General features: G+C 37.0%; 1 protein-coding gene across 1 annotated transcript; it reads left to right on the top strand.

Moving 5' to 3' along the window:
* Positions 1-933: 933 nt before the first annotated feature.
* On the top strand, positions 934-23,555 carry LOC117985085 (uncharacterized). Its single transcript, XM_034971763.2, has 17 exons — positions 934-1,066; positions 2,663-2,719; positions 3,083-3,136; positions 4,023-4,112; positions 5,137-5,196; positions 5,570-5,683; positions 5,998-6,075; positions 16,431-16,496; positions 17,416-17,520; positions 18,643-18,723; positions 18,812-18,925; positions 19,325-19,396; positions 20,099-20,191; positions 20,528-20,620; positions 21,179-21,232; positions 21,669-21,764; positions 22,953-23,555. Exons 1-17 carry the CDS (start codon positions 1,012-1,014, stop codon positions 23,024-23,026), a joined length of 1,356 nt encoding a protein of 451 aa, XP_034827654.2. The 5' UTR covers positions 934-1,011; the 3' UTR covers positions 23,027-23,555.
* The last annotated feature ends 368 nt before the right edge of the window (positions 23,556-23,923 follow it).

Raw genomic sequence — 23,923 nt, 5'->3', positions numbered from 1 at the left:
AGGAAAATATAGAGTTATCCTGTATTTAGTTCGTCATACAGCGTACTGTATTCGTAATCACTTTTTAATGTTACCATGAAATTATATGCAGAATTGGGATAGTCCATTTTTGGTTTCAAAAGCTTTCAAAACAGGTGGTTCTAGTACCACAAAGATAGTGGTAAGAAGTAAAATCTCTATATATAAAAATGAATCGCTGAACGTGTTGCTGATCGCAAATCTCGAGAACAGCAGAACCGATGTCGCTAATTCTTTTTTCATACTATTCCTTGAAGTACGGGGATGGTTCTTAGGGAGAGAACAATTTAGAAAAAAAATCCTGAAAAAGAATCGACTGTTGGGCGGTACGAAATTCGCCGGGGCAGCTAGTAGGTAAGCTATAAAAATAGGAATCTTAGTTCAGTAATTTTAAGCTTAAGTATTTTTAATGTAGATAACGGGTACATACCACGATTAATTTGATGGTTTGATTTGTCGTGGTCACGACGGGACTGCAGTGCTGCGATGAAATGAAGTTAGAGCTGTCATGGGCAGTAGCGAACTATCCTCTTTCTCGTCGAGACCGAGATCCGTGCAATTGTGCACTAGGTAGACGGACGACATCAGACGAGTCGCAGGGAGCCGCTGGATTCAGGCGGCGCAAGACCATGGCGTGTGGAAGTCCCTACAAGAGACCTATGTCCAGCAGTGACGTCTATGAGTTGATGATGATGATGATGATGACCTACCTATTACAGTTCATGAGATACAGCTTGCTGACAGACAGACGAACGGACAGCGGAGGCTTAGTAATAGGGTCCCGTTGGCAAATTTTGAGTACGGAACACTAATAAAGTAGGTTCAGTTTAGTAGGTTTCCCCGCATAGATACTTTGTGGTCACCCTCATGCGATAATGTTCATAAATTGTTGCATTATTCTATTGTCATGGAAAATTCAAATATCGAGATGTGATTTTAGTGTTATTTAGTGTTAATTTGGTAACGATTATTTATTTTGATAACAGTTTAAATATGACTTTTTGTGTATTCGTTGTGTTTCTTGTGTTAAGTAGTGCATTAGCTGAAAGTAAGTTGTCATGGGCTTTTGTTATTTCAGTTCCTGGTGATTCCCACAATCTATAGGAAAAGCTGGCTGATTGACTGATCTATCAACGCACAGCTCAAACTACTGGGCGGATCGAGCTGAAATTTGGCATGCAGATAGCTAGTATTATGACGCAGACATCCGATAAGAAAGGATTTCTGAAAATTCAACCCCTAAGGGGATTAAATAGGGGTATGAAATTGGGGTAGTCCACAGACGAAGTCGCGAGCATAATCTAGTTGTTTAATATGGTGACTTAGTGCGAGTTAGACTGGTGCATCGAGGGTTCCGTGCCTTGGAAAGGATCTTCATGTTCATGATCAACCCATAGCCGGCCCACATCTTAGCACGGGTCTCTTTCTCAGAATGAAAAAGGTTTGGTCATAGTCTACCACGCTGACTAAGTGCGGATTGACAGACTTCATACACCTTTAAAAATAAAATGAGAAAACTCTCAGGCATGCAGGTTTCCTCACGATGTTTTCCTTCGCCATCATAGCGCCATCGACCTTTTTCGGGTTCCTTACCAGAAGGGTGCCAACGGGATCCTATTATTTAGCCTCCACTGTTCGTCTGTCAGCGCAGCGTGAACCATAATAAGTAGAGAGTATAGAAACTTTCACAGAATGTGTATTTAGTACTCGCGTAGTGTAGTAGTAGTAGTATGTGTATCTAGACTCGCACTTGGCCGGGTTTTTTATTGCATGATATTGCTTCAGTGTTGCACAGAAATGCGTCGGGTCACAGCCGGCGCGGTACCAGGGTGTATTTAAACGAGAACTACCTACCACAGAACGTCATCAACAACACCGGTTTGTATCTCATAGACTTACATATTGTATAGTTCTTGCATTTCACGAAGGCCACTGACTCATGCTTGTGTTTAAGTCGTATCGGTAGGTATACGTAAGGTACGTTTGAGTTTGACAGCGCTTGCTCGCGACTGATTGGTCCGACATGCACGCACACTTACGCAATGACCATATAAACGACGTTACTACAAGTAAAGTTCACTAGCCTTCGTGAATTGCAAGAACTGTACTAGCTTATGCTCGCGACTTCGTCCGCGTGGACTAGGTACATAATTTTCAACCCCCTATTTTTGTACTCCCTTAGGGGTAGAATTTTCAAAAAATCCTTTTAAGCGGATGCCTACGTCATGCCAAACAGCCCAATCCGTCCAGTAGTTTCAGCTGTGCGTTGATAGATCAGTCAGTCAGTCAGTCACCTTTCCCTTTTATATATTTAGATCTGTATTTTTTTCACCTGGGTTATATCTTTAAAAGATGAATGAGTTAACGTTGTTTATAGGAACTTTAAAGTGGCAAACTACCAATAAAAGAAATAATTACTTACCTACTAACAAATTATAATTTAGGATGGATGGATGGATAGATTTTGACAGCTCACGTCGTGCTCACGTATTGCAAAATAACTATTTAGCTCTAAATTAGCAAAACTAACTTCTTCGCTAGCGAACGCTGTCACTGAATAGATAAATTGGTGGCACTGTGAGTTAGAAGTTTTGTTTCCATCAGGCTTGATTTTTTTTAGATACACATGAGATATTTTTTTTAGATACACATGAGACAAATACAACACCATCTCAATCAACAACAATAGCGGAAATATCAAGTGGGTAACACATTTAATATTGTATTTTTTTTACTAGTAGATAGAGAGCTAGTGCGTGCCAGACCTTCGTTATTTTATAAAAGCTGAAAGTTTTTCTGCGAATTGTCCCTTAAAGTTTAAAAGTTTAAAGGAAAATATAAAAAAAATAGACTTTAGGTATACTTTGACGGAACATTTACCTTCAGTGGCTGATATCTCCTAAAGTCACCATGATCCAAACAAACGTTCCTCCCAGTGTTGGGGACAATACGCAGAGAAACTTTCAGCTTTTATAAAATGACAAAGGTCTGGCACGCGCTGATGGCTCTCTTTCTATTAGAAGCGTTGTTTCCATCCAACGTAATTTTTATTCTGTTTTTTTAGATACAGATGAGACAAACACAACATCTCAATCGACAACAGGAACGGTAATATCAAGTAAGTAGACACAATACTAAATTACTATTGTCTGTTTCCTAGTGATGGATGGATGAAATTACTTTTCTGCCGAATTTAGGTTCAAATCTATAGAGCTCACTCTGACTTTGCTTATACTTAAGAGACAGTAAAAACGAGACATATTATGTATATCTCTCACATATAAATCTGTCTCGTTTTAACTCAATCTTAAGTCTGAGCAAAGTCAAAGTGCAGTCTAATCTCAGCCTTAGAGTTCGGCCATTAGGTTTGTACCTACCGGAGCCTTTCAGAAGATTATGTAGAGATCTGAAAACTTAATGCCAAAAATCCATACAAGTTTTCATATTAATACTAATCCTTAATATTATATTATAAATGCGAAAGTGTGTCTGTCTGTCCGTCTGTCTGTCTGTCTATCTGTCTGTCTGTCTGCTAGCCTTTCACGGCCCATCCGTTCAACCGATTTGGACGAAATTTGGTACAGATATAGCTTGCATCCCGGGGAAGGACATAGGCTACTTTTTATCCCGGAAAATCAAGGAGTTCCCATGGGATTTTTAAAAAACTAAATCCACGCGGACGAAGTCGCGGGCATCAGCTAGTACTTAATATTATAAATTCAAAAGTGTGTCAGCCTGTCTGCTTGCCTTTCACGGCTCATCCCTTCAACCGATTTTGACAAAATTTGGTACAAAGATTGCTTGTACCCCGGGGAAGGACATAGATTACTTTTATCCCGGAAGATCAAAAAGTTCCCACGGGATTTTATCCTAAATCCACGCGGACGAAGTCGCGGGCATCATCTAGATTCTAGTTAGTAATAAAGTTAAATTTAATTACAAATAATAATATTAACAATTAACATTGGTTAAAAAATAGCCAAAACCCTATTCTTTACCAACAGATGAATGGATTTACATCGGAATCGGCATAGGCGGAGCAGTTTTACTCATCATCAGCCAATCGATTTGTTTCTGTCTGTACATTCGAAAACGTAAGTATTCATGATCGTACGAATTAGAACCAGTGGCCCTACCGCGGTTGTTTGACAGCTACAATGTCACGATCGCAATCATCTCTGATTGGTTAATGCTCGCTCACTATTGGCCACAATGCATTGTTGCAACAAGAATCGCACAAATTCAGCCAATCAGAACAATTGAGATTGTAATAATGATTGATGCAGGTTCCCCGCAATCGAGGTGCCGGTACTCTAACGGCGGTTACGCACTCATCAAATCCGAGTCCGTGAAAATACGTTTCTTTTTGTTTCGTTACCATACGAAACAAATATAACTAACCTAACCTATATCATAGATATTTTTATATCCGTATTTCCACGGATTCGGATCGGATGAGTGTCTGATCGCTGTAAGGCTACTAAGTACAGTAAATAGCACGATTTGGGTCTAGGCAAGCTCCTGCGTCGTTTCTTTTGTGCTTCTCAACTCCACTGTCGCAAAAAAAATTAATACGAAGAATCACGCCAACCGTGTGTGTATGAATAACAAAGCTCGCTCGAATGTTTGTAAATACCCGACGAGTTATCCGCCCAAAGCACAGTTCACAACAGGGAACTTCTAACAAATCGTCGAGGCTTCGACGTCACAGGCAGGTGTCACATGTTAGAAGGTACATTTGACGCAGTTAGCCCCATACAGAGCCCCAAGAGTTCCCTCATTCTAGTTGACTCTGCCTGAAGTACTTACATAGGTACTTAGTTTCGTAAATACCTGACGTGTTATCCATTCGCGATGTTTCGGAAGCGTTTGGGCACTCGATAAATACCCGACGTCGTGACGACACGTCATGTATTTAACTCACAAAAATTAATCTGCGGAATTTTTCATAAAACAGACTCTCAGGTACCTATGTAGGTTTATTCACCATGTTTTCTTTCACCGTTAAAGCAAGTGATATTTTATTGTTTGAAAAGCACATAACACCAAAAGTTAGATGCACGCTCGTGATAGAACACCGCATTATTAAAATGGTTAATTTTTCATTTTATTTTGTAGTGAAATCTTCGAAGTTGCCTCCCAACATCCCGTTAATTACACCAGAGCAGAATACTGAGGGTAAATACTTACATACTTATTTTTAACTTTAATGTTTTTAAGTTCATTGGAAAGTTCATCAAGAATTGGTTCAAGTTATCGCATCAGATACAATTCGCGATTTGCGTTTGTCAGCATCCCGCATCGAGCAGGCGGGTCACCTGAAGTTAAGTGATTACCGCCAGAGGAACCACCAATGCGTTGCCGGCCTTTCAGGAACTTGTTGGTCCGCTCCTTGAAAACCCCCATGTTGTAATCTAACGGGAACACCGCCGAAGGGCGTTGATTCCACAGTTTGCATGAGCGTGGAAAAAAGGATCTGGCACAACGGGTGGTCGAAGTGCTCCAGACACCCAGGTGGCTCATAGCAAGTTGCACTTATTCTGTTTTTTAGATCGCTACCAGAGAGCACCGAGCAAGTCGTGCGCAAACACACTGAGACCAGCAGAAAAAAACCATTCCTCTTCATTGTACGAGTATGAATGCGTCAAACATGTGGATGACGGAAGTAAGACATATTTTTAAATTTTATTTTAACAGCTGTAAATTTCAGGTAGATTTTACAGCTTTAGGCAGATTCAGGTGATTTTACCTAAGAAATCAGTACAAAATTATAAATTTTTTTAAACTGACAACATTTGTTTTGCCAGAAGAGCTGGCCAGAATAATATGTAAATCGAAATGCAAGTAAGGTTGATTTAGAAACAAAGGTGTTAAGTTTTTAACCAAAACATCGGACCGAATAAGTAAAAGCAAAAAAAAAATTTTTGCTAACTTTACTACTGTTTATTTACACATGTGTAATATGATTATTTTTTTTAGAAAAACCGGAACCTCCTCCTACTTCCACGCTACCAAAGAGAATCCGGCCCCCTTTACCACTTCCTAATAACATACAAGGTAAGAACTGAAGATTATGAGGTTCAGAATGTATGACAATTATTATCAATATTACCAAATAATTACAAAAGTAACCTTATTATTTCTATTGTAATTTAATCTAGATATTCTTTAAAAAATATCAAATAGGTACCTAAGCAACAAATTACTCATTGGAGTGATCTCTATTCGATGGAGTGGCTATTGAGCCACCCTCATCTGTCCACGATGCCCTCTGCTGATTGACTAACAAGATTCTGGTGATCGACATATTATAGCAGTATAACTATTTTCAACTAGCTCTCTCTCTCTCCGGTCGTTCCTTCATTGCTGAAGATCGTGGTCCTGGCAAACTTCCTTCGAGTATATTATCTGTTTCCACTGTTCCAACTAGCTAGGCTTGACCAAATTACACAGAATGGTGACAGACAGTAGGCCACCAGCGCAATCAAGTCTAGCACTGCGATGCCCAATACCTCTGCCCAGCGAGCGAGCTATTTACGAGAAGGCTTGTGACGTTGTAAATTTTGAACTACTAATTAGCGTTTCGCTTTTAATAAAAATCTATTTTGTTCAAAGTATGTTGGTGCCACCTAGCATCAAGGTGCAGAACTACGCGTGGGTCGATGTTCAGAGTTCATTCGAGCCACAATAGATGGCGTTTGCTTCGTTGTCAATTGTCGTAAAAATAAAACAAAATAATTAAATAAAACCATAATATCATTTGTTTATTGTTAAGTCATTATCAAAACGGTTCTTATAATATATCCTTAGGTTCCGCAAATATTCAAAAATGAATTGGCTTCATGATCAAACTATCTGAGAGCGGCCACACTCGGGTTGCGTCTGGCAACACCGATTGGTGAGATTTAGAATTTTTCTGGAGTCAACATGTGAAGACGAATTTTTTTCGTTCCAGGAAAATCTCATTCTTTTTCGCCCATGGCTTCGCCTGGGAAAATACAATAGTTATAAAGTTAGTCATCCTAACGTATTTCAATGTTTCATCAATTATGGTGAGTGAAAAATCAAGTAATGTGGATTCGACAAAATGGCGGTTTGGTTAGAGAAAATCCTAATCTCATGATTTCTTTCAGTTCCAGTTATTTTAACTTCCCAAATAAATGAGGATAATGGGTTGTGGGTGGACTTCTGAAAACCATTGGTGGCCAGGAGTTCAATAGGTGAGTTGTGTTTGATCGGGAAAATTCCACGTGTCGAAATTTTCACACAGCACAAATTATAATCTTGTTTTTCTTTGTTACAGGGTTTACGTTTTTAATTTTACGTTTACGTTTACGTTTTACGTTTAGCTTCAGTTTTCCGTTTGCGTTTCCGTTTTTAGTTTTCGGTTTTCGTATTTCGCTTTCGTTTTCCGTATTTATTTCTTTTGCACATTCACGTTGGCAACTTAATTCTATGGATAAGACTTGGTGAAAATCTTTGTAATGAAACATTTCGGTTGTGAAGAATCAAGTTAAATCGAGTTTTGGGAGCTTGGCCGATGCCGTCCAGCTACCTTGCAGTCTTCGCACCTACAAGTAAGCAAATGTTTGTATCCTGGAACAGTTTAGTGAACCTTCTTAGTGTATGTGTACAGTAAGAACCCTGTCTTTACTACTGAGCTTTTATTTTGAAACAATTTTATGAATTTTACTGTGTCATTGTCTATTCCATGCCAATGGCATCTTAAATTTAAAACATAGATCTTATGTACTATCTACCTAAGTCATTCTAATGTATCTAAATTAAGTCTTGGCATTAAGCTAGAATAACTAAGCATTATTAGCCATCATTCTGTATTAAGCGACCCCGGTAAAAGTTACATTAAAAACAATTTTGCCTAACATCTAGCAAATTTCATTTATAACACCTCATATGCATTACAAGGGAGTCGACGGCTAGCTTCTATTCTTTACTAGGTAGATAGATCAAGTAAAGTAAATAAAAATTATTTTTTTTTCCTCTAATCTTTGTAAGGTGGTAGATTATTCCGTATCCGGGTATATTTCTATTCCGCCCGATTTACCACCCTTACAAATGGCGCCCGAACGTTTTTTTATATAGTTATTTCAGTATATTTTGAGAAATTTTGTGAATTTTATGAAATGTACTCCGCTGATTGTACAATTTTCTAAGTAGTGACACATTGCAAAGAGCACTAAGCTGTTTTTATGGTTAACTAACTAAATAATAACTAAGAGTTAGAAATTTTGTTTGATAGTTTAAGTAATTTTCTGAGTATAGTCCAACATTGGTTTTTTTTTTCTTATTTAATTAACACATTATAAATGGTGCTTATGCCGTTTAATTATGTTATCGACTTACCTTGGAGGTGTATAAGTGAATGTTTGCCTTCAGTTTAGTAATAAACATTGCTTAACTGAGTTGTTGTTGGGTATTGCTTTCAATAGTAAGTACATCTTATGTTTGAAAATTCCGGTAACTTAGTATAATTAAAGTTTTGAAACGCTATGTGCCGTTAACTAGTTACACACATACATTTATAAATTCTAAGAGTTACAACTTGTGAAACTAAATATATAAACTATATTCAGAGATTACATTAAGTTCAAGTATGAAGTTATGAACAATTTTTTTTTCAGTGACTTGATACTTCATTATTTTGTTGAAATTTTGTTTAGAGCAGTGTTAAGGTTATGATAAAAGCTACTTCACACACAAAACATGTTAAGTTTAATTGAATGCTGGTAGTTTAAAGTGACATTTAGAAACAGATTTTGTTGTATTTTAGGTTATGTGTTAAAAGTGTAAAGTAACAGTCATCAAACCATTGCACAATCTCTTTGTTTTTTTTGAAAGATAATATGCTAGTCAGAGTTCATTGCAACTTTGCTGCCTGTTTACTTTTGTAATTGTAAAGGTTGTAACACACTGTGTACTCATAAAGGTGATACTGCACCTTACAATCATTTATTCAATTTTGGGAAGTTTTATTTCGTTATATTTTGTTTACTATAGTAATAATATGTGCTTGTATTATTAACAATATTTTGGAATAGGAACATAATTGATAAAATAGTTAGGATAGACTTAAGAATATTGTTTTTGTTGTGTATTTTGCTTGTGTATATTTAATAGTTTAAATAACTTCTTTTGTGTTTGTGTTTAACCAATTTGTATAAGGCTAAACATAGACAGTTACACAAGCTCGATATTTTGTTAAATGTGTTTTGACTTAACACAATGGAACAGACTTTTGCCCAGTTTCATTCACTTTTGAAGGACGAATTGAGTTATGAGGTATCCATTCGTTCCGAAACTCCAGCACTTACAGTGCTAGGTTTAAAGAAACAGTTAAAACAATTAATTCAGGAAATTCCTTCTGAATCAATTTTAGAGACAGATTTCTCTTCTGAAAGTGAGTTAGGGGTTATTACTAAAAAACTTCAAGACTTAGAAGATTTATTAAAAAAGTGTTCTGACACTAAAGATAGACATGCCCTCTGTAGGTCTAAAGCTTTAGCTTCACATTTGTACTTTAGAATTTTGAGAATACAGTGTTCCGAACTCAGCTTAATAAGTAGGAAGAGTGAATTACATACAAAGTTGCAGAGTTTGATTTCCAGATTAGATGCTGACAATGAGTCGTCTCACGACGAATCACTGGATTCCGAGAGTACCGCCGTTGACTGCACTGGTGATAAAAATGTTGCCAAGTGGAAGTTACATTTCAACGGACAGGGTGATCCGCGCAGTTTCATCGAACGCGTTGAGGAATATAAAAGATCTTATGGCGTTTCAGATGGAAAATTATTTGTTTCTGCATTTCATCTTTTTACAGGCCGAGCATTGTTATGGTACAGAGGCAACAAATGTCAAGTTTCGTCTTGGTCAGAATTGAGAACTTTATTTTTAGAGGAATTTGATGCAGTAGATTATGACTACAGGTTGCTAGGTGAAATTCGAGCAAGAACACAAGGCTCTGAAGAACCTGTGTCTATCTATTTCGCTGTAATGTTTGGCATGTTTTCAAGGTTGTCAACACCACTTTCCGAAGAACAAAAGTTACAAATTTTATTACATAATATTCGCCCTTTTTACTCAGAACAATTAGCTCTTGTTGACATTAAGTCTGTCGCAATGTTGAAGGAAAAGTGTCGCAAACTAGAGGCTGCGAGGCAGCGTTCCGCCTTATTTTCTGAGCCTACTAACAGTAAGGCAACTTTAAGTTCAGAGTTTGCTTACAAACAAGTGACAAAACAGATAAACACACTTTCAGTCACACCTGCACCTAAGGTTGATACAAGTAAAGGCACTGATTTTACGAAAACAAATAAACAACTATGTTACAAGTGCGGCAAGGGTAACCATTCCTTTAAATTTTGCAGGACAGTTCCGAAATTTATTAGATGTTTTTCGTGTGGACGTCAGAACTTTACAGTAAAGACATGTCCAAGTTGTAGTAAAAAGGCGATTAGTAAACCCGCTCCGGACAAAAATTCAAAAAACTAATTAGTAAGAACTGTGCAGAGACACAAGTAAAGAACTTGGTCATTAACAACAAAACATCCCTTTTACCTGACACAGTTCTGTATTCAGTGGATAAACGAGACTTTAGGCCACATTTAAAGGTTTTTGTTGACGGTTTTGAGATTACAGGTTTACTAGATTCCGGTGCTTGCGCGTCAATTTTGGGCAACCAGGCGCACAAGGTTTTTTTGAGATTCGGTTATAAATTGCATAGCAGTATTGATACCACATTTTCAGTGGCAAATGGAGACAAACTTGATTGCATGGGTTATATGTTTATTCCGATTACTTATAATTCCGTAACTCACATAATAAAATTTTTTGTAGTACCCTCTATAATAGCGGATGTTATTTTTGGCTGTGACTTTTGGAAAACATTTCAGTTAGCCCCTGGCATTTTTGATAATTTAGAATTAATTAAGGCACCTTCTCAATTTTACAATATTTGTGCGATTGATAATGAACAAATTCATACCATCACTTCTTTTGAAAACTTATCATCTCAACAGAAAGAATTAGCCCAGTCTGTAGTAAATAAATTTTTAGATATTTCTTCAGAGAAAATTGGATTGGGTAGAACAAAATTAATTGAACATGTTATTGACACCGGTGATGCCTTGCCAATAAAAATAAAACAATATCCACTTTCTCCCGAAAAGAAGGAAGCTTTAAGTAAAGAGTTAGATAGGATGCTGGAAATGGACGTAGTTACTCCGAGTGAAAGCCCTTGGAATAACCCAGCAATTTTAGTGAAAAAGGCAAATGGAGACTGGAGATTTTGCCTAGATTGCAGGAAATTAAATTCAGTGACAAAGGGGGATTCATACTCAATACCGTACATTCCACAAATTCTAGATAGCTTGAAAGAGGCAAGGTTTTTATCATCGATTGATTTAAGTTCAAGTTTCTGGCAAATTCCGTTAGCTAACGACTCTCAGGAAAAAACCAGTTTTACAGTTCCTGGTAGAGGGTTATTCAAATTTAAAGTCATGCCGTTTGGCCTATGCGGTGCACCAGCACGACAGCAGAGGTTAATGGACCAGTTATTTAATCAAAATTTTTGTAGTGATATTGAAAATGGAATAGTATTTTGTTATATAGATGATATTGTTATTTGTTCTGCTGATTTTGAAACCCATTTAATTTTATTAAACAGAGTTCTGGATAAACTAAAAATGGCTCAACTATCCATAAATTTTGATAAATGTAATTTTTTTAGAAACTCTTTGAAATATTTAGGGTATATAGTGGATGAATTTGGTTTACGCACAGATCCTGGAAAAGTTGCCGCAGTTTTGAACTTTCCGACCCCAAAAACTGCACAGGAGGTAAAGATTTTCCTAGGCACTTGTTCTTGGTACAGGCGCTTTATTAGGAATTTTTCAACCATCGCTGCACCACTCAATAGACTAACGAGTAAAGGAAAGAACGCACCTAAATTTGAGTGGAGCGAACAGGCAGAGGTAGCATTTAATACATTGAAGAATGCGTTGGTAACCGCACCTGTTCTTGCGGTACCGAATTTTGAAAAACCATTCAAAATACATTGTGATGCTTCTGCATATGGTGTTGGCGGTATGCTAACGCAAGAAACCGATGGTTGCGATCATCCCATTGCGTATGTCAGTAGGAGCCTAAATAAAAACGAAAGGAATTACAGCGCGACGGAACGCGAGGCTCTAGCTGTGATTTTTGCAGTGGAGAAATTTCAGGCTTATTTTGGTTCCAAGCCAGTCACAATTATCACAGACCATGCATCCCTAAAGTGGTTCTTAAATTTAGAAAATCCCTCAGGACGACTCGCCAGATGGGGTTGTAGATTATCACAGTATAATTTTGTTATCGAACATAGGAAGGGTTGTGATAATGTAGTTCCGGATACCTTGTCGAGACTCATACACGTAGATGTAGTTGGTGATCGTAATGATAACTCTAGTCAACAAGTTTTGGTAGATGACTGGTATGACAAAACATTTAATGGCTGTAAAATCAATCCAGCAAATTTTCCGAATTTTTGTATTTTGAACGATAAACTATATCGTTACAGTAAATGTAAATACCAGCTTCTCAGTGAGTTCGACTGGAAAGAGGTAGTCCACAAGAACGACATCCTTAGAATTATGCAACAAAACCATGCAGATGCAACTGCAGGTCATTTTGGTGTGTTCAAAACTCATCGCAGATTATCCCTCAGATATTTTTGGCGTGGTATGTATAAGGACGTGGTCGAGTACGTTAAGAATTGTGATACTTGCTCTGCGTATAAACACACGACATCAGCCACTCCAGGTCTGCTAGGGAAGCCTAAAGTCTGCGAGAGACCTTTTCAGGTCATTTCGGCTGATTTAGTCGGACCTTTGCCTAGGTCTAAATCAGGATTTACATTTCTTTTTGTGGTGACGTGTTGTTTTTCGAAATATACAATGTTGTTTCCGTTACGGCGTGCCACAGGTGCCGCTGTTGTTAAAGCGCTAGAGAATTTTGTATTTTTGAACCATAGTGTTCCAGAGACTGTGATTGTGGACAATGGGTCCCAATTTACAGGATCTGAATTCCGTAATCTCATTAAGCGTTATAATATTCCGAAATTACACTACACACCACTGTACACTCCGCAAGTTAACCTTGTGGAGAGGTACAATAAGGTTGTTATGACTGCTGTAGCCGCTTTTGTGAAAGATAACCACAGGTCCTGGGACGAAAACCTGTACAAGGTCCAGTTCGCCATAAACAGTGCGGTTAATGAATCCACTGGATTCTCCCCGTTCTTCCTTGTCCACGCTAGAGAACCGGTTTTAAATGGTTCCTTCTATAAGGACAAGGATAAGGAGTACGAGGCCGGAATTCCAAGGGAGGAATACGCAGGAAAGTTTGGATCTTTGGAGGACATATTTGGTCAGGTTAGGAGAAATTTGTTTCAGGCTCATGCAGAGTATGCAACGCATTACAACTTAAGGCGTAGGTCTGCAAGCTATTCTGTTGGGGACATAGTGTGGAAAAAGACCTATCCACAAAGCGACGCTACAAATTTTTTCGCAGCTAAGCTGGCACCTAAGTATGAAAAGTGCAGGGTTGTCAAGGTTTTGTCACCTTTGGTTTACGAACTAGTTAGAGTAGCTGACAACCACCCAATAGGCACTTGGCATATTAAGGATATTAAGAAGTAGATATTTGCCATTACTTAGTTTGGTCTAAACTGTTTGAATATTTAAGTTATCAATATTCAATTAGGAATTTGAATGAGTGTAGTGATGTTCTGAGTTAACAGTTACATTACCATGGTTCAGTTGAGGAGGAATGTAGTGGATGTATGTAGGGATGAATATGTGATGATTGGAATGCTTGTGGTAGACCAACCGGTTGAGAAAGTAAAAATGCAAATATCGTACTTTGGGGATAACGAAAAGGGGGGGTTTTGTGTTTTGTTTTCGTTTTCCTTCTAGATAATGGATCATTTCTGTTATTTTTCCGATTCTGTTCCGAGATCTATTTTCTAGGAGAGTTATTTCGTTTTTTTTTCTCATATTCCGATTTTGATTCGGTTTTATTTTTCCGAATGGGATAGAGAACGGTTGCCATATCAGATGGACCCGTTCACAACCAGATTTTCCGTATTTGTTGAGTAACAAATATTACGATGGTAGTTTAAAAGAGTGAACCACCGTAGGCCTAGACGCATTCTATCAGTCAGCTGAAGAATGATGCCAAGATGTTTCCACTCAAGTGTCTTAGACACCATGAAGTTTTTTTGTATATATTCTTTTTAGAAGTTAGGGTTGTGTAGTTAAGTATAATGTATAAAACCTTACACTGTTTTCAGTATATTTATTTTGTTAGACAATTTTCCTTGTTAGTAGTAGATGTGCGTTCACGCGTAACTTCTGTGTTTTTTTGTTTGTTTGTTTCAGGCAAATTGTTAGTAGTTGTTGGATGACGCTGAGGGCAGCGTGGTTCAACCTGTTGAACCTTTTCGTAGGAGGGGAAGTATTGTGACGTTGTAAATTTTGAACTACTAATTAGCGTTTCGCTTTTAATAAAAATCTATTTTGTTCAAAGTATGTTGGTGCCACCTAGCATCAAGGTGCAGAACTACGCGTGGGTCGATGTTCAGAGTTCATTCGAGCCACAATAGATGGCGTTTGCTTCGTTGTCAATTGTCGTAAAAATAAAACAAAATAATTAAATAAAACCATAATATCATTTGTTTATTGTTAAGTCATTATCAAAACGGTTCTTATAATATATCCTTAGGTTCCGCAAATATTCAAAAATGAATTGGCTTCATGATCAAACTATCTGAGAGCGGCCACACTCGGGTTGCGTCTGGCAACACCGATTGGTGAGATTTAGAATTTTTCTGGAGTCAACATGTGAAGACGAATTTTTTTCGTTCCAGGAAAATCTCATTCTTTTTCGCCCATGGCTTCGCCTGGGAAAATACAATAGTTATAAAGTTAGTCATCCTAACGTATTTCAATGTTTCATCAATTATGGTGAGTGAAAAATCAAGTAATGTGGATTCGACAAAATGGCGGTTTGGTTAGAGAAAATCCTAATCTCATGATTTCTTTCAGTTCCAGTTATTTTAACTTCCCAAATAAATGAGGATAATGGGTTGTGGGTGGACTTCTGAAAACCATTGGTGGCCAGGAGTTCAATAGGTGAGTTGTGTTTGATCGGGAAAATTCCACGTGTCGAAATTTTCACACAGCACAAATTATAATCTTGTTTTTCTTTGTTACAGGGTTTACGTTTTTAATTTTACGTTTACGTTTACGTTTTACGTTTAGCTTCAGTTTTCCGTTTGCGTTTCCGTTTTTAGTTTTCGGTTTTCGTATTTCGCTTTCGTTTTCCGTATTTATTTCTTTTGCACATTCACGTTGGCAACTTAATTCTATGGATAAGACTTGGTGAAAATCTTTGTAATGAAACATTTCGGTTGTGAAGAATCAAGTTAAATCGAGTTTTGGGAGCTTGGCCGATGCCGTCCAGCTACCTTGCAGTCTTCGCACCTACAAGTAAGCAAATGTTTGTATCCTGGAACAGTTTAGTGAACCTTCTTAGTGTATGTGTACAGTAAGAACCCTGTCTTTACTACTGAGCTTTTATTTTGAAACAATTTTATGAATTTTACTGTGTCATTGTCTATTCCATGCCAATGGCATCTTAAATTTAAAACATAGATCTTATGTACTATCTACCTAAGTCATTCTAATGTATCTAAATTAAGTCTTGGCATTAAGCTAGAATAACTAAGCATTATTAGCCATCATTCTGTATTAAGCGACCCCGGTAAAAGTTACATTAAAAACAATTTTGCCTAACATCTAGCAAATTTCATTTATAACACCTCATATGCATTACAAGGGAGTCGACGGCTAGCTTCTATTCTTTACTAGGTAGATAGATCAAGTAAAGTAAATAAAAATTATTTTTTTTTCCTCTAATCTTTGTAAGGTGGTAGATTATTCCGTATCCGGGTATATTTCTATTCCGCCCGATTTACCACCCTTACAGGCTATGTTATAAGCTGAAATGGCAATGGGCAGGGCACATAGTTCGTAAAGCCGATAGACGTTGGAGGCCCAAGGTGCTGGAATGGCGATCTCGCACCGGAAGACGCAGACGACATCAGACGAGTCGGGAGTCGCTGGATTCAGGCGGCGCAAGACATCCCTACAAGAGACCTGTGTCCAGCTGTGGACGTCTATCAGTTGATGATGATGATGATGATGATGATGATGATGATGTTAGAAGTTTCCATAGAGAATAAGATCTGAAATGAGGAGATCTACAAGAGAATCAACATCACAATTCAACAGTGGGCATCCACATTCCAGAGGATGACACTGATAAAGCAATGAACTATTTTTATTTTTTAGAGCCGAAATCGTCAACTTTGACACCGCATTCAACTCGAGAATTGCTACAACAGCGGGGAAGACAAGGTTCATAATTTAATACTACTCCACGTGGATTACACAAATTTCAAACCCCGGTTGAGGACTGAATTTTCAAAAACCCTTTCTTAGCGGATGTCTACGTCATACTAGCTATCTGCATGCCAAATTTTAGCCCCATCCGTCCAGTAGTTTTTGCGTGATTGAGTAACAAACACCCAAACATCCAAACATCGACACTTTCACATTTATAATATTATAAGGATTAGGATTAGGATTAGGATACATATAATTTTAAATATTTTGCGTTTTAAAGAGTAACTGCTGAGTTTCTTGCTGAGCTCAACAGAATTTTGATTTCCGAACCAGTGATAGAGTTTTAACTAATAGTAATAAGACCCACAGGTTGACGTAATGAAATAAAGATATTTTTAATTTGCAAATAATTAAACTACATTTTAATAATAATAATATGCTTTATTATTTTCATTATTCCTAGGTATGTACAATGATTTATCTAATTTATTATATTTAAACTAAAAACCAACAATAAACAATTAGGTCGTAACCTCAGCATGGCCGAGCCACACGAGTAATGTCTACTCGTGTGGCCGAGCACTGCTCACAATGCTCAGCGCCAGTTTTTAGTTTGCGCCATAATCATAATCATAATCATAATCATTTATTTATTTTGCTCAGATATGGTAGGTACATGTATATTATTTACATGGGGTCTTAAAAGTTAGGTAATCAGTTACATATTATCCTGCCAAGCATGGCGTGCAAAATTATTTCTAAAATCTTCATAAATTATCTAATTTCATTAATATTGTTATGTCATCACTCATCATGTAAATGTTATAATTTATATTGATGAACAAATTTACCGCACCGCACCGCAACGAGTGCGGTGCGCTTTTAAAGCGCACCGCACCCGTTGCGTTATCTGTTTATTAATCAATTACAGTATCAACTGTGCCAAGCAAGCCACCTATGAACTTCAATGCGCATGCACCGATGCCATCGCGAAGCCCGCAACCAAGACGGCTTCCTACTCCAGTACGTACACCGGGTGAGTACCACAGTGAAGTTTTGGTTTGTGTCGTATTTCTCATACGAAACCATGACTTTATGATCCGCAACTGAATAGGCTAATTAGAATTATGCGGTATCTGAGAGGTGCATATTAGTAATCTAAGTTATGCCCACGACTTCGCGTGGACTACATAAATTTCAAACACCTAATTTATCCCTTTAGGAATTGAATTTTCAAGAACTCTTTCTTAGCATTATGTCTACCTCATAAGAGCTATCTATAGTACGCGACAAGTCAAATTGGCAATCGGCGAAGAAACTCCCCGCACACCCGCACAGCCCTCGCACTAATCCAGTGCGAACGAGCGCAGCTGACGTGCGGGTATGCTAGGCGTCCCCTTGCCTCATACCTCCGATTGAAATCTTGACCTGTCACTGACTATACATGCCAAATTTCAGTACGACCCGTCCAGTAGTTTCACCTGTGGGTTGATAGATCAGTCAGAGAGTCAGTCAATCAGTCATATTTTTCTTTTATAATAATATTTAGATTAAGTAGATAACCGACGTGTTATCCCTCCGAAGTAGCTTCTAGTACCTACTTAGGTATAGCTTCAAGTGTTTACGTAGGAATTATTAAATACCTATATAAAAGTTAAATACCCGGCGTGTCGATGCCGTCACGACACATCGGGTATTTACAGAGTGCCCGGACGCCTCTGGAACATCCCAAATAGATAACGCGTTTGTTATTTACGAATGATATGCGATTTCTCACTCTCACTCATCCGATCTGAATTCGTGAAAATACGGATATAAAAAATAGACATATGTCATAAGCTACCAAACAAAACAAAAAGGAACGTAGGTATTTTCACGAACTCGGATGGGATGAGTGCGTAACCGCCATAACATCTCTTTTCGATGTGTCGGATTGAACTATGAGAGTGAGGGTATCCCCTCACTCTCATAGTTCAATCCGACACATCTGTTATAAACATATTTGTGCATTATAATTTATCCCCTGTGTAGCTGGCTAGTTTCCTTCGAGATTCCGCCTTGACCAAAATTCCAAGACAGATTTCTTAGGTACCTAAAAATTTCTTGGGAAATTTTTGTTAGGTAGGCACCTTTATACTTACCTATCAATATTTTTCAGTTTTGAAGCCACGAGATATACCAAGGGACGAAAGATCTTATAAGATTTATGAATCTTTGCCGGACCTGAGGGAATTCAGACGTAAGTGAAAAACTGTAACAACTGTAGCGGTAGCATCTATCTATTGAACGAGAAAATAATATTTAATTTCGATCATTTTCATTTACAGATCAAGCAAGACCTCCAGCCGTATGTCCGCCAGTAGTTTTTACTCCACCGTCGACAATGACGACTCCTAACCTGAACAGAGTGAGAAGGTTCCCTGGTCATCCTTCAAACTTAAGTAATTAGAAATAGTTAGTTTAGTAATTTTAAACTTGTTTAGTGATTCAACCCGAAATGTTTAAAAAAAATTCGTATGGTGAGATTATCCATCCGTCCGTCACAGTTTTTTATATTTCAGTAATTACTTAAGCTTTTAAAATAATGCTTGGCCAGTCTTATTGCAATTTTTTTTTTCGTTACAAAATGGGTTGAAAATAGGAGTTAATATTTAAAAGCTACTGCTATTAAGACACATGAACTATATAGTGGGTACCTATAAATAGGGCTTCACTTGCATGAGCAAAATAACAAAAAAACTATTTATTTGATTACATTGATGTAGCACTAGATAAAAATAATTCCGGTAGGTATAAATTACAGAATTCAACATTTTGAACTAAAATTTTATTTTTTCTAGGCAGAGACACTCCATCACCTGTGATGCCCCCTAAGCCTCGTATGCCGTTACCGCAAGAGTATAACCGAAATGGTAGGAATAATAATATAGGTATTAGGTACATAATATAAAAATATAAACATAATCATGTAAAAGTTAATAAGGTAAAAAAAACATTATAATAAGATAAAAATATATATGATAGCAATCATGACCACAGTAAAAAATTGCCCTTTTCATGACAGTTTAAAAAGAGTGGAGTTAAAAGAATATGTGCTATCCTACTTATACAAAGTTTTTGATAACCATATTACCAAGATTACCAGTTAAACAGGTCAAAAAGTCGAAATGTTAAATTAGTCATATATTCATGAAACCATAATTAAGGTATGTAGACGGTTCTTCACTGTCGTCTGCTTCGTATTTTTCATTGGTGAAGGTCGTCACCCCTTTCAAGTAAATGATAGGGGTTTGTTATTGGAATAAATTAATACACGATGGGCTCCCATATCCTTTCCTATAACTTCGACTTGACTAAAGTCGCGTTTCCATTAGGCAAGTCTTGCATGCAAGTATGACGTCACACTTATGTGCAAGTGATTTGTGTTTGGCAACTTGTTTGCATGCTGTGGTTTCCACTATACAAATTGCATGCAACTTGTATGCAAGTCATTTGCATAATGGAAACGCGGCTTAAGGGTCGATTTAAATTGACAATGGATTTATGGGAAAGTACATACACTGAAAGCCCGAATGCACATAATTTAAGAGTCCAACCTACTGCTGTCTTTTCAGGTTATCCAACAAAACCAAAAGAAAATACCGTAACGAACAACGGAAGCTCGTTCTCTATTTATGAATCATTACCGGACCTCAGGGAATTTAAACGTAAGTAAAATAGAAGAGACTTAGCTAACTCTACACAACACAATGCCGTTACCGTTAGTATTAACTGTGCATAGACCTGCCAAAATGTTACAGGCATTAAGTGCAACCTGTTGACAAAACTGTTTTGTTAGTCCTGCAAATTGCTAATGCGCGTGGTCGACATTTTAGCAACGTCAGCACTAGACTGAAGCTTTGAGCTGATAGTATATTTTTACTTAAATATAAAATTTACTTTAAAATGACGTCATTTCAATGTTAATGAGACATGGTTCCAGCGCAATAGCAATTTGCGGGACTTGCATGTGCCTTATACCCTGTATGTTGTCCTATTCGCAGAACACCAAAAATCTCCATTAGCACCACCACCAGTTTTCACACCAGTACATCATTTGGTATCTTCTAACCTGAACATACCAAAGAGAGTCCCTGGTAAGTGATCAATTAATTTGAACCATCTTAGTAATTCCAAATAATCTTCTTTAGCACTCTTGTCTGATTTACGTAGTTGCAACTTATCACAATAAGTATATATGTAGTTTAGTATACTAGTTAGCGAGTCCACTTGACCCTTGATCTGGATCTCTATGTACACTAAGCGTTGTAGTCAAATCAACCTTTGTTCTAGCTTCTAAGAAATTCATCTACTATTTCAAGCGAAGGGATTTGTGGGAATGCTCGCACAATCTTTAAACTAAACCAAATTGACAGATTTAAGACCTGTCAATTTCATTTAGTTTAGAAACTCTCTAAGTTGACAGGTGCAACCGAATTACTACCACTTATAGCTTAGAACTTTTTAGTCAATAACGATAAAATGTAAAGAAAATAACATTAAAAAATAAGGACTAAAATAATTACACTTAACTACCTATAAGTACTCTCTACTCGTATTAACTAATAATAGTTAAATATTTATATGAAAAATAAGATATTTTTATGAAAAATAAGATACCTATTTTTATTTATTTAGTAAATTGTTGTTCACAGGACCTGATACAATTTCTAATGAATTAATGGAAAAATTAAAGCGACGAGCAAACTGTAAGTAATAAAAATAACAAAGATTATTGTACAAATTAAACTTAAAAGTACCTATAACAACGAAAGGAAAAAAATATATTTTGCTTTTAGACCAAATAAAATCGCAAACCTGAAATCCCAAGTCACGCTTATATAGGTAAGTTTTAAGTACCTATTCTTTCTCTACTTTCCCACTCTGAGGAGACCCGTGCTTTGTTGTGAGCCGGCGGCGATTGGTTTATCATGATGATGACCTACTTAAAAGATTGTATTAAACTAATTATACTATTGTATTCTATTCAAAACATCAAAATATGTTCTTGTCACAACTCGCATTTACATGTTGGCCGGCACTTGCCGAACGCGTTGTGCCACAGAGACGAATCCTACTGTCTATGTCGTAAACCGCGTTCCGTAATTAGAAAATATTAATATGTTATTTAAACATATTTTTCAGTAACGTCGCAAAGTACAAGCCAGATCACCAGATCGCCAGCTTTTCCTAGGAAGCCGCCTGTTATGCCCCCACCCAAAGTGACACCGATACCAAAATGTAATATTTTAATATTGGTAGATTGCAATTTTGTAAAGAAAAACTAAATATTTCCTCAGCTGACTTAATTGATAAACAAATAGGCTACTTGACTCATATCTAATTTCGTCCAATAAATGATTATTTATTATAGTATTTTGCTTAAGACAACGAAATATATCAATAACAATTATTAAAAACGCAGGATGGATATATAAATCCAATTTAAAAAAATACAGTTTTTATTTTTATTTAAAACGCAGAAAACGCTGTCAGCCATGATGTGACGTCATTAAATATGTAAACAAAGAAATGTCATCCCGATGTGACGCGGGGACTAACGTAGTATCCATACATATAAAATTTAGAGTCGTGACTAACTTATATATCAACGCACAGCCTAAACATCTAAACAGCTGATCCTAGATACATGAAATTTGGTGGGTGTGTTCTTTGTAGGTAAAGAGAAGGTATCCACTAGGAAAGGATTTTTTGAAATTTCACCTCTGAGTGGGTTAAATGGAGGTTTGAAATTTATGAAGTCCACGCGGGCGAAGTCACGAGCATAAGCTAGTTTTTATATATTTCTAAAAACTCATAGTAAACGTAAAAAAATATCGTTTTCTCTTTATAAATTGAATAAGTTATTAAGTAAGACTTACAACAAAGTGATCTTTGCAAAAATAAGGGTTGAAGTCGTTAGTCATATAGGATCCCTTTAAGCAAGTCTTCGCGTGTTACGTATATTTATTTCACTGGGCACTCTAATCCGCAACTTTCCTGTGGTCTTTATCGATGCGTTTTTTACATTCTCGGATGATACAATAACGATAATTACTATATTTTTCATGTAAACTAAGTAGTATAGAAGTCATGTTTATTAAACTTTGAGAGGTTATGCTGTTGTTTACAAATGCATGACGTCAGAGCACAGATAATCTATCGGCCAAACATGGCCGACAGTGTTTTCACCTGTCTAAGAAAAATATATTTTTAAATTAAAGTTTTACGGTTTTTAGGGCGCATAAAAATATAGTGTTAATTTTTTTGATATAATAGGACAAATATTAACCATTTAAGACCAACTTTAAAAAAGTGTCAAGTAGCCTATTGCACTAAATCATTGTGTTATCGCTTACGCCTTTCTATTATTTTAAGTCGGCAAAGGAAAAATACGTTATGTATTTAATAATAATTGTTCATTTATAGATGTCAACGAGTCATCCGACGACGAAGAATGGACGATAGAAGAAATCAAGCAAATCAATATGTATAACGTTTAAATGGGCATTGCAATAGAAATAAACACTTAATAAAAGACGGCGATAATTGACATAACGATATATGATTACATAATTATGCGTTCGCTCATCGTACACCGAATTGAGTTATACTTCGTACGGTTGTTGTCGGCACATGCATAGATCTCTGATACTATAAACAATAGATGGTGCGTGAGTCACATTGTAACACATGCCGAACATTAATTAGCTTGTAAGTCTATAAAAATGCTTGTGATACTACAATCCTGTAAAGTCCCGTCCGGGCAGTACTTTCGTAAATACCTGACGTATTATTCATTCGGGATATGATAACATTATGTAAAATAGCAAATTCCTAAGCTCCTAGCTAATATTAACATTGACGTATACGAAACTGGCATATTCGTAAATACTCGACGTGTTAGTAGGTACGGTACGTCTGGTATTTACGAAGCTACTTCGGGCGGACAACACGTCGGGTATTTACAGCTAGTATCAGAGGTAAATCCATCCAAAAAAATTGTTTTAAAACCCGGCTCTGAATTCGAAACTCAAATCGAGAGTGAATAACCATGGAGGAAGGAGGAAACTAGCTAGAAACCAGGTTAGCTTATGTGTGAATAACAGTCAACGACCTCTACATACTAGACGGGTCATTCTGAACAAAAAAGCGAGCTCATTTGCTTTAATAACTCCAAGGCCATCCCAGTGTGGCTAATTCCGGTGGCAATCTCTAAACTAAACTAAACTGACACATCTAAATCTTTAGCTATCCCTTTCATAATGCTGCTTGCGGAAAAGGATAGCACTAGATTTAGACCTGTTAATTTAGTTTAGTTTAGAGATTGTGTACAAGAGAATCAGCCCCCATACTAATCTTGAGAATTTTGACGGTTTCATAGAATATAAGATTTGTGT

The sequence above is a fragment of the Maniola hyperantus genome, chromosome 9, assembly GCF_902806685.2.
Source record: "Maniola hyperantus chromosome 9, iAphHyp1.2, whole genome shotgun sequence".
Taxonomy (NCBI): Eukaryota; Metazoa; Arthropoda; class Insecta; order Lepidoptera; family Nymphalidae; genus Maniola; species Maniola hyperantus.
Note: the sequence above shows the minus strand (reverse complement) of the source record. Positions and strands in the feature narration are given on the sequence as shown.